Below are 18,051 nucleotides of genomic sequence, written 5' to 3'. Positions count from 1 at the left end.
CCTGGTTCATTGTGGCAGGACTTCAAGTTTCTTTTGCATTTTATTTCTTTCTCTCTTTTTGGTGCTGGACTTGCTTGGACTTACTTTGAGTCTGGGTTTTGGTTCAGTCGGGGGATATTTCGATCCGACAGAGTTGATTTGATGGGTTTCTACTATTAATCTTTTGATTTGCATTTACATACATAGATATACATAGATATACATATATGGAGTTGGGAGCTGGGGAATTGGAATGCATCATTCAAGAGTCGGTGTTTTGAATTCATATAGTTGATATAGCGATGATCAGTTCAACTCTACACAATGTACAGTCTACAGTCTATACAGTCTATACAGTCTATAAATATCAGAAGTTCAACACACAAGACAGGCCTGCCTAGATTGTGTTATTTAAGATAGAAAAAGATGAAAGCCCCTAATCACAAGACACACAAACGGCGACCTCGAACTACTCCCCGAAACCCTCAAACCATTACCCACCGAGTCCGAAGAACCGCCTAGAGCAAAGAATCCAAGGAGAAAAAACTCGGCAAAACCCATAATTCAATCCTAGACGCATGCAGCGTTTGAAAAAAGAAGAAGAAATGGATGCCATGAATGCATGAGAATTTGTCATAAGGATCGTTGGATATGAAAAGTCCCAGAAACTCAGCCCAACAAGACAAGGTCAAACCCGGCGCAAATGGAGTTTTAGGCACGGAAGCAGGAAGCCAACGCGCGCAAGAACAGGTGCATTTGAAATCAACAGAGTTTGGGAAACAAAACTGAAAACGTTTCTACGACCACAGGTACGCCAGGCTTTCGGATTCTGAATCTAGATGGGGGCAAAGAAAGCGGAAAGATGCAGAGCGACGTTGAGATGACACTGAGAAGTGGTCGAGCGAGATAGGGGCCGCAAGGAGGGTTATTGAGAGGAAGAGAGAAGAACATAAAAGCGAAGGAATCAGATTTGTCGTTTCACTCAAATAGCGTACTTCCGCGTCCACTCGCGAGCTGTGGCCTCGTACCGGGGGCGGTCGGTCTTGTAGACGTGCGCGATTTCGGGCACCAGAGGATCGTCCGGGTTGGGGTCTGTGAGCATCGAGCAAATGGAGAGCAACACTATAGGATTGGTTAGCCATTGTGCGCAGAGAATGAAAGGAGAGATCTTGCTCACCTTTAGAGATGGTCAGAGCAGGGCTCCATTGGTCTCTCAGGATGTCCAGACAGATGCTGCCGTTGGAGTTGATGTTGGGGTGGTAGATGCGAGTGGTGAAGTTGACCTTGGGAGGCTTGAAGGGGTAGTCGGTAGGGAAGTGAATGGCAAGGAAGAAGACACCGCCAGAGTATGGGGAGTCACCCTATATGATCAATTAGTATCGCGAGTCCAATCATCGATCTCTGGACTTCGCAGAGGGCCATCTGGCCCCCAAGGTCCTCCAGACGTGAACAACTTACAGGACCCATGATAGTCGCTTGCCAGTGAAACTGCAAAAAGAAACGACAAGTCAGTAATCCATGATCCCCTCATTGATATCAACCTGGTCAAAACCAGAGCGGGTTGTGCCCCGCCACACGGCGCCAAGCAAGAAAACGAGTGTTCATACCAGGTCATCTCCAACGGGACCAGCGGAGCAGGAAGAGGGTGGATCCCTAGAGGAGGGTTAGAATCATGAAGCGCAGATGATGGCATCAGGATAGGCTTACCGGCCGAGGTCAGTGAGTTCCTTGTTAATACGCTTGAGAGCCATGACGAGCAAAGAGAGAAAGTTGTAAAAAGTAAAAAAGAAACTGGGAGATGGATCGTCAGTTGATCCAAGTTAAGAGAGGAAGTAGGTCGACTTACGATTACGTCTTTGTGTGGAAAAGAAAGAGGGAAGAAGATAATTGGGAGTCTCAAGAGGGGGAAAAGTGCCCCCAGGTGGGCGGAATCGATTCTGTCGGTATTGTACTGCCCAATACGGGAATACCGCCACACTATGATGACACATCAATGATTCAGCGTTGAGGTTGTTACCTACCTAGGTATTTGGGGAATGAGGCAGAAGTAGATAGAATGTTAGATGAGGATTGTCTTTTGAATCAAACTCGATTGCTCCATGAAAGTAAGGCAAATCCCTCGATAGGGCTGAATCATCGAATTTGGCGGGGTTAGGTAAAGGGCATATATAGACACACATTTGCATATATGTCAAATATTCCTGAATTAGAGAGCAGTGCCTAGGTAACTAAACAGGTAGATCTTATGCCACATTACTAATATGTGAATGTTCAAATTTTTATATTGAAATCAATTCTCTCTTCAATATACTTGGTATTGAAAATCCGTATTACAGCGCATGAAACTGATACACTGCCCCTCGATGATGTCACGTGCGGGTGAGGCGCCCGCAATTTACCGCTTGTCCCAAAGAGGAAGGAACTATTCTGATAGCGTGACCATATACTATTCAAGGCTACTGCGGATGTCAATCACTGCCTACTAGTATAGCTGCCTATATATCTCTTTTTGAATCATTCGATTGGGATATATTCTATATACAAGTATGTTCTTTTTTTATTCTTAGACAAAGGCCTGCTTGCCCGTAATGGCACGGCCCAAGATCAAAGCTATTGAAATATGCATTAGCCTCAGCCCAACATAATCAGGCATGAATGACTTACCATGGATATCACTCTGACCCTCGTAGGTCTGCACCACAAACAGATTGGCCACATGGCGGGCGATATGATACTCGTCGCTGGCAGCGTTGCCACCGAAGACTTCTTGCAAACTAATGCCAATGTCAGTAAAGCAACTCAAAAAGAAAAAAGGACAGAGAAACATACATTCTGGAATTAGCCAGAGCACGGTCACAGTTCTGACGCTTGATCATAGAGATCATCTCAGGCGTAGCCTTGCCAGCATCCTTAAGGCGAGCCACCTGAACCGCAGCCAGAGTTCCATAAGCAGCATCCGTAGCAGCGTTAGCCAGCTTCATCTGAATAAGCTGGTACTTAGCAAGCGGGTTTCCCTTGAACTGCTTGCGTTCCAGACTGTACTCGCGCGCACGGGCAAGACAATCCTCAAGGGCACCCATGGCACCAAAGGCAATTCCCAAGCGGGCACTGTTCAAGCAGGTAAAGGGACCCTTGAGGCCCTCGACCTCGGGCAGCATATTCTCCGCCGGTACGGGGCAGTTATCCATCTGGATCATACCAGTGATGGAAGCACGCAGGGCACTCTTATTCTTGATGGCGGGGGTCTCGTACGACCCGGGCGTCGCACGCTCACGCTCCACAATAAACCCACGGATCTTGCCCGTGGACTCGAGCTTAGCCCACACGAGCGCGACATCCGCAATGGGCGAGTTCGTAATCCAGGTCTTGCTGCCGGAGAGCAGGTACATGCCCTTCTGCGTGGGGTGCTCGCGCGCCACGGTTTCCATGGACCCAGGGTCAGAACCGTGGTTGGGCTCTGTCAAACCGAAGCAGCCGGCGAGTGTGCCCTTAGCGAGGCTAGGAAGGAAGCGCTGCTTTTGCTCTTCTGTGCCGAACTCGTAGATGCCGGTCATGGCTAGCGAGCTCTGAACTGACATGCCTGATCGGTATCCCGAGTCCACGCGCTCAACTTCCTTGGTGATGAGGCCTGATGCCACCGTGCTGACACCGGCGCATCCATATCCTTCGATTGAAGCGCCGAGAAGGCCCAGGTCGCCCATCTCTTCTAGGATTCGACGGTCGTAATCCTCATTGCGGTAGGCCTCTGCAAGGGGGTCACTGACGTCAGTTCACCATTTCACAACAGAAGCAAAGCAAATTAGACATACCCAAAACGCGGGGCGCAAGCTTATCCTGGCAGTATTGGCGTGCTGTATCCTGAATGGCCAGTTCCTCGTCTGTGAACAGCTCCGCTGCGGCGAGGGGATCTTCCCAGTTGAAGACGGCCGAGGAGGCGTACCGGCGGCCTGCAACGGAGGTAGGACCAGCCTGGATTGAGCGCGCAGCTGCGCGAAGAAGAGAGCGGTTCATCATGGTTGAAACAAAAAAAAGAAAGACAATTATACAGAGCGGGGAGAGAACAAAAGTTGTCAATTGTTGCGGGGAGCTGAATCAAATATACACTAATCGCGGAGACCTCGGCAGTTGCAGGGTTGGGGTAAACCGCCGAATGTAATATACCAGGACTGGTGGAATTACAAGATCAACAGTGAATCGGCATTTGTATTTATCTAGACCAATTTGATTCGACAGAATCCCCGAGCAATGGGCTGTCTGGGGTCCGCATGTTCAACCGACTCGGACTTTTTCGGTCTATCCGGGCGGGCTCCATGCCAAGCACCGAGATACACTACGAAGTATACGGAGTACTACATGGAGGGCTTCGACGCTTAAATCAAAATAATCAAAATAAAACAAAAATTAAAAATATATCATCGCCCGTAGGAGATCCGACAGCTTGAGATCAAACGGCATTTCAAGCTGAGGATGGACGGGGATCAAAAGTGGCGCTAGGCCAAATGCCCATCCATTCAATATACACTGGGCTTGCCATTTACAGAGAGAAAAGGGTATATTGTATGAAGACAGGACTTCATTAGTAGTCCACTCTAAATGTATGCTTCTAGTATCCATATATTCCCCTACAACAACTGTGGTCGTCAATCGTAGGTCGTTATTACTATGTACAAAGAGAACAATCAAGGGAAATCATTCCAAGTTCGGGGTAGATCACGCTGGCATCTGGCTCTGAAGGAAGTCAAACACTCCCGTAGGGAAATAATCCTCGTCAAATCCCCAAAGATCCGCCATCATGGGATCAACCGAGCCCTCCGATAAACCGGGCTCCTGCTTTTCTAGGGTCAGAGGAGGTTCAAACCCATTGCTGCGTTCAGCGGACAGCGGTGCCACCCCAAGCAATGGAGGCGGGTGATTCAAAATAGTGTCACGTTCACCCAGCATTTGTGCTCCGGGGATGACCACCGGCTTGAAGAGAGAATGAGATTCCGGCGCAGTTGACCCCATGGAATGTTGGGTGCCAGTAGTGCGCTTCTCCCATTCCTCGAGCCCAGTCAGCATCTTGCGGAGACCGCGGGCGATGTGGTGGCTCAGGTGGCGCTCGCTCGCCCGCTGGCTACAGGACACCATGAGCTCGACTACCCGCCCAACAAGAACACGCACGTAGCTCACGTCAACGTGTAGTCCTGCCGAGGCAATTGAGGTTCGTTTGCCCTGGCTCCCAGGAATAGCCCCATTCGAGCAAACTTTGGCTGCGATCTTTAGCAGAAAAACTGCAGCAAATGTGATCATGCTGTGGAGATATAGTGGGACACCGACGAGCGCCAGCTGGATATCTCGTTCGTCCAAACAAACCTGGAGAGTCGCAATAGCTGATTCAACAGCGATGTTGGCACGCTTCCTGCGCTCAAATGACATTTGTCCTGATGAGGTGGATGAGTGGTATGTGCGCAGAGCAACTGAGTTCAGCTGCAGCCGAGAAAAATGATAGTGCATATACACGGCCTTGTAGGGATATGCGCCGACGTAACGGCTTCCCGCTGTAGTAAAATATCAGACAATGTAGTTGTGTATCAGGAAGTCAGGACTTACCAAGTCTAGGAAGCCATGCTGACTTCCAGTCGCCTATATCAACATCGTATTTATCAATCTTGGGGAAATCGCTCTCGGGAACCTCCAGGTCAACATCCGGACCGAATGCAAAATATATACGGGTAAGAATAATGAACAGGTCAACCTGGCTGTGAAGTCGAAGGTCTCCCTGTGAAATTGATGGGTTTTGTGTGAAGACATTGTGTTGAGTAATACTGGCATCTTCGTGGATCATCGGCGGTCGGCCGTATGCAATAGAAAAGTGATGTTCCAAGGTCTGAAAAATATGAGCAAAAAGGCAACATCCTAGGCCAAAGATTACTCACGTAGAGGAGGTACCATAGCCTCGCCTGTTCCATGTGTTCCGGCGACCCTTGTGTGGCTTTGCGAAAGAACTGGTGCAGATTGCGCTCGGTTGCTATGCGAACCGCATAGCCAGAGAGCTTCCAACTAACATCCGCAAGCCAGAATGCTCCAATGCATAGTGCGCGGATATCATCCAAGGTATGATGGTGACCTAACATAGACTCAGACGCTAATCTTGCAAACTCGGTGTAGCATGTATCAAATGTACGTTCCTTGGTCGGCATGTGAAGCGCGGTAACAGCTAAAATGGCGGCAGACAGCATTGATGAAGATCGTCGGACAGACGTCAAGTCTTTATGTGCTAGCAAAGCTCCATCCCATAGATAGCGGTTGAGTACCTGATCGAACTGATAGAACAGCTCCTCCGCTTCCTTGATATCGACCACTCCGCGCGAGATGAGGTCAGTGACCAGTGCTTGGTCTGGTGCAACCTTCTGACCGGGAGAGCTCTCGCGGTTTTCACTGAGCTGCGTCACCTCATATAGACTGCCCATGGGTGCTGTGACCAGAGAGGTTGCGCCAGTTTCCTCGCGGTCCAAAGAATATCGTGGCTGTTGTTGTTGGAATCCATAGTTTGATCTTGCAGCTGTGCCATCTCTTGCTGTACTGTCAACTGACTTGGCCTTTTTATGTTGAGCGAGTCGATTATCGTCAGTCGAGACCGTGGAGTCTTTCCGGCCTCTCTTGTTCGAAGGTGTCTCAATTGTACCACCCCCTGTCTGGTAATATGATAGCTCCGGTAGCTGCGATTTCCTGAGCAGGTCCGTCATTGCTGATTCGATCATTGATTTCCAGCTGTCGTAGCCGGCGCAATCAGTATATGTTACCAATGTAAACACCAAAGATAAGGCACTCACTCAGCTTCGTCCTCCAGTAATGTCTGGAGGCTCTTGTTCACAACACATTCTAATCCCATGCGCTGACACCGCGAGCACACTGAGTCAGTTGCCTTCATGTCACAACGCACCTTGTGCCGCTTACACTCAGTGCATGCCCGTATCCGTCGAGAGATCTTCGGAATATGGGGAGGGCGATCCTCCGGGGTGAAGACACCCTGCGGGGGAGAATCGGACGAGGCGTCGCCATTGGCCTCGAACTGAATGCGATTCCGCTTCATGTTGGTGTGTAAGCTGGACTCATCCTTCGCTTGGCGCATTCCGGGGAAGACTGAAAGGCGGGGTCGGAGCAGCTTCACATCCGTGGACCGGCCGGTTCTGGCCCGAATTACTCATTACGGGTTGGCCGCCTGAGGCAGACATGCATATCCAGGCAGAAATAAGGCAGGAATGGGTCTGGGCTTTGGCCGGTCACCTGATCTTGTGGGGACGCTATACCCAATTAGACTTAAATGGTGTCGCGCTTCCAGCCCAGCGCGTTCGCGTACTGCGACAGGTCAAGCTCAACTCTCTACACAGACACAAGATTCCAACTTGAGACAACCTGAGCTCGCATCCAAGATGGGTATTAAGCGTAAGTATATATTCTTCATTACCCTCGTCTCTTTGCTAAATAAGTCCAGACCTGTACCAGGTGATCTCCGAGAATGCGCCCGATGCGATCAAGACGGGCGAGATCAAGAACCACTTCGGCCGCAAGGTCGCAATTGTATGAGTTGTATAACCTGCGATATATCTTCAGATGCTGACATATAAACTCTTCGAATTAGGATGCGTACGTCATTGGACCACCGTCCCGGTAGCTCAAGGATCTCTAGTTGCTAACCCAGAATAGCTCGATGAGCATCTACAGTTTCCTGATCGCCGTGCGCTCGGAGGGCCAACAGCTCATGAGTGAGTCTGGCGAGACCACATCCCATCTGATGGGCATGTTCTACCGTACTCTGCGGATGGTGGACAACGGCATCAAACCTCTATACGTTTTCGACGGAGCCCCGCCGAAGCTGAAGTCTGGTGAATTGGCGAAGCGTGTTGCACGCAAGGCTGAAGCAACTGAGGCCCATGAAGAGGCCAAGGAAACTGGAACTGCGGAAGATATCGAAAAGTTCTCACGACGGACTGTCCGTGTGACGCGTGAACACAATGCGGAGTGCAAGAAGCTCCTTGAGCTGATGGGAATCCCTTTCATTAACGCGCCGACGGAAGCCGAAGCACAGTGTGCTGTCCTGGCTCGTGCGGGTAAGGTGTACGCAGCTGCATCAGAAGATATGGATACATTGTGCTTTGAGTCGCCGATTCTTCTGCGCCACCTGACGTTCAGTGAGCAGCGCAAGGAACCTATCCAGGAGATTCACCTAGATCGAGCGCTCGAGGGTCTCGATATGGACCGCGCACAGGTGCGGCATCCTACATAGTTGTGGTACGCGTAATCACAATTGCTAACTACTAACAGTTCATCGATCTCTGCATTCTTTTAGGCTGTGACTATTTGGAGCCTATTCCCAAGGTGGGAGCCACCACTGCTCTCAGCCTAATCAAGGAGCACAAGTCTCTAGAGAAGGTGCTGGAGTTCATGAAAAATGATCCGAAGAAGAAATTCGTAGTTCCCGACGACTGGCCCTACGAAGATGCGCGAGAACTTTTTACCAACCCGGACGTCCGGTCTGCCGACCACCCCGAATGCGACTTCAAGTGGGAAGCCCCCAACGTTGAGGGTCTGATTGAGTTCCTGGTTGGGGACAAGGGCTTCAACGAAGACCGTGTGCGCAATGGTGCCGCCCGTCTGTCGAAGCACCTCAAGACCGCTCAGCAATCCCGGCTGGAGGGATTCTTCAAGCCTGTCGCCCGCACTGAGGATGAGAAGGCATCTCTCAAGCGCAAGCACGACGAGAAGCTGCAGCAGCAAAAGAAAAAGAAGAAGGAAGATGCCAAGGCTAAGAAGGAGGCCAAGGCGAAGCCGCGTGGAGCGGCCTAGTTTGTTGGCGAGATGCTTCTTCTTTTTTTCCGTTAAGAACAACTTATGATGCAAAATTTTTTCCTGATCTAACATGAGCTGGACTGGCGTGGGCGTTCTGTGGTTTATTTGTTCCATTATTTCTTATTATTTTCGGAGAATGTCCGTTTCGCCTCAGGATCGGGACGGGGCATGAAGTTCCGTGTATCATAGCAAAGGTGATCTGTTTTGAACCAAAACTTGAGAATTATGTATTCCGACGCTTCTCCATTCTCCCAGTAACTTTTTCCAGTCCCTTGGAGGCCAGGATCAGACAAGATCAAGTAAAGCAGATACCGACATGTCTTCTGATCCTCGTGGCCACAGTTGATGGGAAGGTCCAAAAGCTGTATATTTGTTATCTTCCATCTGTTCTCCATATATGAGCATACCAGATTCCTTTTCCAGGTGTTCTGGTGTAGCCATCTTAGCGGTTGTCGATATCCGTCCTTCGCGTACAGGGTTGTATAGATCGGGCCCGATTAGCGAGATTAATCGAGGCCTCACAACACCTCCCACTGATCTTCATAAGGGAAAGTAGGAAACACTTATAATGCAGAAAATATACGCTGGCACCAGTTACCATGAGCAATCTACATCCTCAAAAGATGCAGAAATAGTCTATGTAGTGCAGGATCAGCGTTCTCACCAGCTGAGCCCTTGATTCGACGCGCCGGTTGCGCATGCAGACACGATGATCCCCCTCGCACAGCTACGCTGATGGACCAATAATTGGGGTCATATGGTACGCAAGTAGGAATTTAGTCCAATGAGATTGTATTTTTATTACTATTATCCGTTTGTGCTTGCTTCAGCGTTGGGGCAAAACGGGCTCAGATGGGTCCCTTTATACATCGTGGTCGATCCCAGGCCTAAAGGTTTCTTGTTTCTTCCCGGTAACTTTATGAGTGTGTATCGGCGGGGAACGGTGGGATCGGGGCTATTCTGCGTCTTTTACTGGCTGTGTCTGCTGATCGTGATGTGACTATATGTAGGTAGTGGCGTTGCAGGTGCTTCCAAGTTTCCCCTCTCTTGATATATATCGCGTGCCACCCTGTTTTTGAGTGAAGTTGGGCTTCGTAAATCTCCGGTTTACTATAGGACTTCTGGTAGTTAACCATTTAATATGGAAAAATTATAAAAATCCATCCATTTGGCTTGCCAGGTTCGATAATATATATGTCATCACTGTTGCTTCATGGGGGTACATTGTATGTTGTACATGCTAATCCAGCCATTTTTTTATTCCATTACTGTCTACCTAATCAAAGACCAACACTGAATTATTCATGATTTTATTCACAATTTAGTTGAGACAGTAGGGAGTACATAGATGTACGTAGTAAAAGTGGTGTAGACGAGTGTCGACATCATCACGGGGTTGTACCATGGAAATCGACTCTCCTAATAAACGACCTTTTCAGCACGAGGTCATGCAGGTCCAAGCAAGGAGGGCTTCGATGCATCAGGGAACCTTATATAAAAGGTCATACTATAAAGGGATTATTGCGTTCTTCGCTGGATTCCTGCAAGAAGAGTGCCCCGAGAATGGTTACCCCAGATGGCATTGGAATGTATAACAGAAAGGATCTCCCAGAGAGAGAGATATGCTCCAAAATAGAGTATGCGCGATTTCTATCGAGGGGACGCGTAGAAGCAGCAGTCTACCAGTCTACCAGTCTACCAGTTTATATGACTATTGTCGCGTTATAATATAGCAATGTCTTCTGTTATTCTAATAGATACCTATATATCCAAAAGAAAAGACAAATCAAGCATCTCGACGTTCCTAAGTATTTCATACCAAAATAGAGAGAATGTGTAGACAGCCATTCATCCAAGTCAACATGCGCAAAGAGACTGCAAAAGAACACAGATACAAGGGAAACACCACATTAATATCAAAAGAAAAAACCGACAGGAAGATAATATAATCTAGAAAGAAAATCCAAAAGAAAGTGCTTTTTTTCCCTGATGATCTTGTCAACAACCCGTCGCCTATAAATCACGGATGCCCCGCGGCCTTCCCTTTCCCTCTGCCCTTTTCTCTTCCTCTTCTGCTTTCACTCTTACCTTTTCTCTTCTAAAGTCATCTCACCCCTTAACAACTTGTCCTTCTTCATCTACTCCTTTTCTCACATTAAAATCATCAACCATGCCTCCCAAGAAGGTTACGAAGGTTACCAGCGCGTCCAAGAAGGCGGCGCCTGCTCCTCACACTTCCTACCGTGGTATGTTTTCACTGATCCTGACTGCCCACCATATCGCGCAAAAGCGATATGGATATGGTCCCGGTCGCGAGCATCTGCTGATTCGATCCATACAGATATGATCAAGGATGCCATTATTAGTGTGAGTTGATCACTGCCGGCGCGAACTTGTTGTGATTCGGGTGGCGCGCCCGACCGTGACACGTCTTTGCCTTTGGGCATGGACAACCACAACAAAATCAATTCGAAGATTTATTTGGTTTTCATTGCTGACTTGAGTCCTTTCTATGTATAGCTGAAGGAACGCAATGGTAGCAGGTATGTTTTGTGGTGTTTCCTACATCGCCGATGCCTCTGGGATCAGTCCGGATTTTTGCACCGTTTATTCCAGAAACAAGTCACTGACTGAATCTCTCCTATTTCAGTCGCCAGGCTATCAAGAAGTACGTTCAGTCCAACAACAAGATCAACGTCACTTCCCAGAGTGTCTTTGACTCTCAGTTCAACAAGGCTATCAAGGCCGGTGTTGAGAAGAATGAGTTCACTCAGCCCAAGGGTAAGTCCTTATTTTTTTTTTTTATATTTACCCTGCGCGCATTGACTTTATCCTACTCTGTGGGATTTGATTTAAACTGCTGCGTCTTGCCGCATGTGTTTTGGACGGTTTCATCCGTTATTTGGCCATCTAACTGACGCGTCGCCCTCTAGGCCCATCTGGTCCCTTGAAGCTTGCGAAGAAGGAAGCCCCTGGCAAGGTCACCTCCAAGCCTGCCGCGAAGCCTGCCACCAAGGCCCCTGCTAAGCCCGCTGTCAAGGTAAGCGCTCATCGAGGATGGAATCCTATGTTCCCTGCTCATTCCAATAGAAGGCCGCCACTGGTCCCAAGAAGCCCGCCTCAGTGAAGGCTCCCGCTTCCAAGAAGACTGCGGCCAAGAAGACCGCCACCAAGCCCAAGGCCAACACTGGCAAGGCCCGCAAGACTCCCGTCACCGTAAGTTGATTCCGGAATATCTAGCCTATCTCCCCCCTTGATCGATCCGTCACTGACGAACATTCCAGGCCCCTGCTGTCGTTGAGCAGCCCAAGATTCTGGGAAAGACCAAGTCTGGCCGTGTCACTAAGACTACTGCCCCGCAGCCAACATCCACCCGGGCAGCCCCCAAGAAGCGGACTACCAAGAAATAGAGGGTTTGATGTCCTCATGTTTTTTTTTTCACTAGGCTGAGCTCTCCCCATATTTTCACGTGCGCATTTCCAGGGAGAGTCCCTGGTTCTGATTCCTTTCTTCTCTTGTAATTTCTTTCTTTGGACTCACTGATCTCTGTGACTCTGATGGTTTCCTTGGCTTTTTGGTTGCTTCTTGGCTTCTTTTTGGGTATCTTCGTTATTATGGCTTTGCTTTTCGAAGTTGAATGGATGGCGTCCTGCGGTGGGTTTTGCAATGGGGAACTATGGTCTTCTTATTACCTTGATATTGTGATTAATTCCATTGTCAGTGTGGAATTCGAAATTGGTTTTGGTCGAATCTGGTTACATTGTAGAGTTGTACCTATATACTACTGTAGACTGTCGACCGCGTATATTGTAAGATTGTAAACAAACCGTAGCTCTCTCCCTTGTCCCGTCGGTGTTTCATTCTATGTTTTTACCTCTTGTATTCTCTTGTATCTCTGTATCACTCGGTCTATTAGACTGAAACAAGTATTATTCATTATTCTCATTGAATCCAGGTACATATTTGAGAGAATTCGTGAACAAGTCGGAAATTAACAGAGTACAGTATAATTTGTAGACATGATCATATTGTAAAAGATATTCTAAACGATGATGCCCAAGCCAGAGCTTGGCTTAAGCCACTTTATACAGGGACTATGTTCACTTATTTCCAGAGTGCCTGTAAAACACTGTCTTTTCAGTCTTCTTCATGTTCCTCCAGAACACTATACATGCCTGATCGACCAAAACACTGCCCCGTGTTCCTTTGTCTGCCTTCATGAAAATAGCCTGCAGCCGGCTCACCGCATCAACAGCAAGATCATCGGTCTGCTGTCTCAACGGTAGCAGATTTTCGGGCCTGGAATATTTATCCATCTATTTGATTGGGAGGCACTAGAATATTAGGACTGCGCGGGAGGCATAACTGTGAGCCATGATAGTACATGACTGATTAACTAGATAACTCTGATATTGGTTGGATTAAGGCTGCAAAGATCAGCATATGGATGCACCTGAATATCCACCCCTACAGTTTGTCTATTTTTAATATCGGCACGGGTGACATTTGTTTCCCCCGGAGATGGAGATGCCGGTCAAAGAGGATCCTTACTATATTGTCTCTTTGTACGGAGTACTCCGTACAAGTGGAGAATTTCCCCTGTGGCGCAGATACGGAAGATTTTATTATGGGGAGCCCTATTTTTGGAATTACTTTGTATACAATATGCAAAGTACAACATAGAGATGTTGAAGAGTATATCTAATTCACTATGGAGTATATATCTTAAAAAAAATAAAAAAAATAAAAGAAAAGGGTCAGGAACAGATAGACTTTTGATTGCCACCTGGTCCAGGGGTGTATTGGTACATATGTTATCATCGGTGATACGTGACTATATCTATATTGTGCCCTGCCTTGATACATATACATATATGTAGAGATACAGAGACTCGATGTAGTATTCCGTATAGAGGGGTTGGTGCAACAATCTCCTTGCATAACCAACTTGGAGGGGTATGGAAGCTACTAGTAGAGTCCAATGGAAGATGGTTAACTACGTAGGTAGTTATAGAAGACAGTAACAGAAAAAGGAATACCCAACTATACTATGTAAATAGTACACTACACACGTATGAAATGATGCGATAAACCGCTGTCATAGAACATCCGAGTTTTTATGCAGTAGCCTGATACCCATGGTATTTATGATATGACAGTAATTCATCTAGAAATCTTTAAGGAATTAAAATAAAGTCTTCTATCAGAATATAATTACAGTAAATATACAAAATATAAAAAATATACAGACACACACAAATATATACATATCTATACAGAAACATGAAATTCAAGTAGAAACATGTGAACGGTCCACGTCCGATGTTCTCCATACGTGTAATTCTTCTCTCCCAGACAACCATCTTCCCCCCCCATATTTCCCCGTTTACCCTCCCCTTTCCCTTGCATTGAATTATGTTAAGTTGAATACCCTCGCCCTGGGGCTCTATACTCTCTTTGTTTCCTTTCTGGAACTCCCGTCCGGTTCACAACTTTCCTGGTTCTCCGCCAATAAGGGCGACTGCCGTCACTTCGGGTTGCCGGTCCACGCAGAACTCACGTCACTGAAATTTCAACATGCCAGCCTTCTCCAACGACGTCTCCTACCAGACTGCCACGGCCACAGCCACCCACCCTCGCTCATTCGAATCATCCCGGAAGTCGCACGACAAGACCCCCGTTGGAAATACTTTCCTGTGGACCAACTGGCCCAACGGCAGCGACGCGAATCACGATCCTCATCAGAATGACCGACACCTTCTGACCGACCTTAAGAACGGCAGTGCATACTCCCTGAATGGCCCTCGCTCTAGTGTCGGCTCGTACACGCGCGACCCGCCCCTGTCCAAGGACGGCAGCATGCATTCGATAGGCAATGGATCCATGAGGGATCCCCGGGATCCCCGCGAGAACGGCCGCCCGTCAGCCATGCTGGACCATAAACCTTCCGACACTGGACCCGGTGCTATTTCCACAACAGCGTCCCCTTCTAGCCAACAACCCAATGGCACTGCAAATGGCCGGCCTGTCCAGGGGAAACTCATGGTCAATGGAGACGTTCACCCACCCTACCCCGACGAGTCCTCGATCTCGCCATCGGCCTCGCTCTTACAAATCCCGCAGCAGGATGACACCGGTCGTTATTCTCCAGACCCTGATCGCTTGACACCGAGTTCGAAACCCGGCCAACCACGCCACTCCTCCCCTCCCGCCTCATCCATACTCGACGCCGTCTCCGTGCCAGAATCGCAGAACTCCAGTATGCGACAACGACATTCATTGCAGGTCCCGAGAACGCCTAGTGTTCGACGAGATAGCCGAGAATACCCCGATGATGCTGCGTACAGCACTGGCCGAATGTCACCGACGACCGGCTTCCGACGCGCGTCAGTCGGTCTAATTAGGAGGGCAACGAAAAACAGCACCCACCAAGATGTCACTCTGGATGAGGCACCGCCGGATGAAGATGCGGCCCGATGGGCCGAAGCTATCAAACAAAAGCGAGCCTCGCGACGGCGCCGCGAAGAGGAGGACGACGAGCGGGTGATCGTGGGCACCAAGGTGGACCAAAACCACGTCAACTATGTGACAGCATACAACATGTTGACTGGTATCCGCTTCACGGTCTCGAGAATCAACGCGAAAATGGACCGAGAACTCACCTCGGCGGACTTTAATGCCAAACACAAATTCTCCTTTGACATGTGTGCACCCCTCCCAATGTTGACATTTTGGACATGACTGACAGTAGCAGAACCGGAAACGAGCTGATTCCCTCCGCAAAATACGACTTTAAATTCAAAGACTACGCACCTTGGGTCTTCCGACACCTTCGCGCCAAGTTCCGTCTCGATCCCGCCGATTACCTCATGTCCCTCACAAGCAAGTACATTCTATCGGAGCTGGGCTCCCCCGGCAAGAGTGGGAGCTTCTTTTACTTCTCTCGCGACTACAAATACATTATCAAGACCATTCACCACTCCGAGCACAAGCTTCTCCGGAAGATTCTTCCTGAGTACTACCGACATGTGGAGAACAACCCAAACACACTCATCTCGCAATTCTACGGATTGCACCGAGTCAAGATGGCATACGGCCGAAAGATCCACTTTGTCGTGATGAACAACCTGTTCCCGCCCCACCGGGATATCCACCAGACATTCGACCTGAAGGGGTCAACGATTGGTCGGGATCTGCAGGAGTCAGATCTGGAGAGAAACCCCAGAGCAACTATGAAGGACCTGAACTGGGTTCGTCGTAACCGTCACTTGGAATGTGGCCCATCAAAACGAGATTTCTTCATTGAGCAATTGAAACGTGACGTTGTGTTGCTTCAGAGACTCAAAATCATGGACTATTCTCTTCTTGTGGGAATCCATGATGCGGGCAGGGGAAATGAAGAGAAACTGCGAGACAAGACTCTTCAGGTGTTCCAGCCAGGAGGCAGCCGCGAAGAGGATACGACTCCCAACAATCTGATGCGGACTCCATCGAAATTGGAGAATGAACGCAAGGCCCGGGAGCTGCGTATGCTTATCAAACGTGAACGGCCTGTTCCATTGGACAAAGCAGCTGCGAAGATGCCAGATGAAATCCTCGATGAACGGAAATATCATGTCTTCTACGCGGATGATGGAGGTTTCCGGGCCACTCATGAGAATGGCCAACCCGGCGACGAGATCTATTACCTCGGTATCATTGATTGCTTAACTCATTACGGGACAACCAAGAAATTGGAGAACTTTTTCAAAGGACTCTCGCATGACCGGACACAGATTTCCCCGATCCCGCCAGAGAGCTACGGAGAGCGCTTCATTAATTTCATCAAGGGAATCACCATGTCGAGGGAAGAAGCCGAACGACGACGCGAGTCTCGAATTTCCGCGTCCGGTGCAGCTCAGCAATCAACCGAAAACCCACGTTCGAGATCCTCGTCTGTCGAGCGAACAATGCAGGCAGCGGAGAAGGAAGCATCGAAAGACGTGTCCATCACGCATCCTCGAACGTTAGCCACTGTTTGGGACCCGGCAGATGCCGGGGGCCCCGGTCCGACTTCGACTCTCCCCATTGTGGATGAGGCCGGCGAGGCAAGCAGCGTCGGAGGGCGCAGCTCACACAGCCGACACGGCCCTCCAGCATCAGACAAGGAATTGCCCCCCGTCCCTCGTGACGCCCCACCGGCAACTCCCAGCAAAGGCAAGGAAGTTGATCGGCGCAATTTCCTGGCTCCCAGTGCGGCCCGACGTTAGCCCTTTGCAGCGACTGGCATACTCTTGATACCTTCATTCGTCCCTTTATCTTGTTTTCTTTTTTGTTTTGCTTTGTATTCAGCGAGATATCCCCCCTTGTTGCTCTTGATAGAACCACCTATTTTGTTTCCTCAGCATGGGTCTGCGCGAGGCATATCATCTTCCTATCCTCATACTTTTCCCAAACACTTTCCGCAAGAACCTGATGTTCACGAGTGACATGTGTATAATTTCTGTTGTTGAGCGATTCATCTCCGTCTCTTCGTGTGTTTCCTGTTTACCTTTGCCTGGATTACTCGGGACATTTGGACAAATCCCAAAGCCGAAGCCGGAAGGCTCAACCTCACCGACTCCTCTGTTCTCTTCGCCATCTCGGACGCCTTCATTCTCTCTAGCCTTGCTTACCATGACCCTGTACTCTGCGGGCCACCCGTGGGCTGTACAAGTTCCACCCTCCTTGATCGAACATATCGTTGCCACACTCTCTATATCATAACCAGACCTCATCTCCAGCCCAATAAGTGCTATCGTCATATCCTGTGCCAGCGTCACATCGATGATCCAGTCTTTCCACCAACCATCCCATTTCCTTTTTTCATTTTTCACTTTATTTTCTTCTCAAAGAACGCCTTCACAGCTAAAGACTAGCGCCGGCCCCAGAATCCGGCCCACTCCGTTCATCGAACGCTTTTTTCCTTATTGTATCTCTCTTGTGTTACCCGTTTCTGTGTTTTCTCTCTGATTTGCATGTTCCTCGATCGCGTCTCTCTCCATACCCTGTACCAACCACTATACCACATGTTTTCTCTCGATATTCGTGCTTCTTATTTGCTGAGGGTGATCAACTTAGCAGAATTCAGCGTGGGAACTTACTACTTCTTCTGTTGGATTATTTTGTAGATGGTAAAGTCAATGGGCTGTAAAGTATACGATTTATAGCAAACTCCGTGGAGACAACGTACGGACAGTATACGTATTTACGTTGCGCAGGTGC

The 18,051-nt window shown here is 48.7% G+C and overlaps 7 protein-coding genes across 7 annotated transcripts; 4 read left to right on the top strand and 3 right to left on the bottom strand.

The window, feature by feature from the left end:
- Positions 1 to 961: 961 nt before the first annotated feature.
- On the bottom strand, positions 962 to 1,730 carry N7489_002826 (putative ubiquitin conjugating enzyme (UbcD); the record flags this gene model as incomplete). The annotated part of the gene is made up of 5 exons (XM_056708581.1): positions 962 to 1,101; positions 1,157 to 1,340; positions 1,438 to 1,467; positions 1,587 to 1,632; positions 1,687 to 1,730. The coding sequence occupies 5 exons, from the start codon at positions 1,728 to 1,730 to the stop codon at positions 962 to 964; spliced, it is 444 nt and encodes a 147-aa protein (XP_056572883.1).
- Positions 1,731 to 2,542: 812 nt separating this feature from the next.
- Positions 2,543 to 3,993, bottom strand: N7489_002825 (acyl-CoA dehydrogenase; the record flags this gene model as incomplete). Its single annotated transcript, XM_056708580.1, has 4 exons — positions 2,543 to 2,589; positions 2,644 to 2,753; positions 2,809 to 3,724; positions 3,789 to 3,993. The coding sequence occupies 4 exons, from the start codon at positions 3,991 to 3,993 to the stop codon at positions 2,543 to 2,545; spliced, it is 1,278 nt and encodes a 425-aa protein (XP_056572882.1).
- Positions 3,994 to 4,689: 696 nt separating this feature from the next.
- On the bottom strand, positions 4,690 to 7,090 carry N7489_002824 (uncharacterized protein; the record flags this gene model as incomplete). The annotated part of the gene is made up of 4 exons (XM_056708579.1): positions 4,690 to 5,516; positions 5,569 to 5,845; positions 5,895 to 6,729; positions 6,792 to 7,090. The coding sequence occupies 4 exons, from the start codon at positions 7,088 to 7,090 to the stop codon at positions 4,690 to 4,692; spliced, it is 2,238 nt and encodes a 745-aa protein (XP_056572881.1).
- A 301-nt stretch (positions 7,091 to 7,391) lies between these two features.
- On the top strand, positions 7,392 to 8,805 carry fen1 (multifunctional nuclease RAD27; the record flags this gene model as incomplete). Its single annotated transcript, XM_056708578.1, has 5 exons — positions 7,392 to 7,404; positions 7,454 to 7,539; positions 7,601 to 7,629; positions 7,666 to 8,227; positions 8,284 to 8,805. The coding sequence occupies 5 exons, from the start codon at positions 7,392 to 7,394 to the stop codon at positions 8,803 to 8,805; spliced, it is 1,212 nt and encodes a 403-aa protein (XP_056572880.1).
- A 400-nt stretch (positions 8,806 to 9,205) lies between these two features.
- N7489_002822 (uncharacterized protein) lies at positions 9,206 to 9,487 on the top strand (the record flags this gene model as incomplete). Its single annotated transcript, XM_056708577.1, has 2 exons — positions 9,206 to 9,360; positions 9,403 to 9,487. 2 exons carry the CDS (start codon positions 9,206 to 9,208, stop codon positions 9,485 to 9,487), a joined length of 240 nt encoding a protein of 79 aa, XP_056572879.1.
- Positions 9,488 to 10,978: 1,491 nt separating this feature from the next.
- Positions 10,979 to 12,218, top strand: N7489_002821 (histone H1/H5 family protein; the record flags this gene model as incomplete). The annotated part of the gene is made up of 7 exons (XM_056708576.1): positions 10,979 to 11,054; positions 11,150 to 11,175; positions 11,329 to 11,351; positions 11,459 to 11,589; positions 11,742 to 11,848; positions 11,899 to 12,024; positions 12,093 to 12,218. 7 exons carry the CDS (start codon positions 10,979 to 10,981, stop codon positions 12,216 to 12,218), a joined length of 615 nt encoding a protein of 204 aa, XP_056572878.1.
- Positions 12,219 to 14,385: 2,167 nt separating this feature from the next.
- On the top strand, positions 14,386 to 17,057 carry N7489_002820 (1-phosphatidylinositol-4-phosphate 5-kinase; the record flags this gene model as incomplete). The annotated part of the gene is made up of 2 exons (XM_056708575.1): positions 14,386 to 15,512; positions 15,563 to 17,057. 2 exons carry the CDS (start codon positions 14,386 to 14,388, stop codon positions 17,055 to 17,057), a joined length of 2,622 nt encoding a protein of 873 aa, XP_056572877.1.
- Positions 17,058 to 18,051: the final 994 nt, after the last annotated feature.

The sequence above is a fragment of the Penicillium chrysogenum genome (genome assembly GCF_028827035.1).
Source record: "Penicillium chrysogenum strain IBT 35668 chromosome Unknown utg000001l_segment0_segment0, whole genome shotgun sequence".
Classification (NCBI taxonomy): domain Eukaryota; kingdom Fungi; phylum Ascomycota; class Eurotiomycetes; order Eurotiales; family Aspergillaceae; genus Penicillium; species Penicillium chrysogenum.
This window is presented reverse-complemented; position numbering and strand designations above follow the sequence as displayed.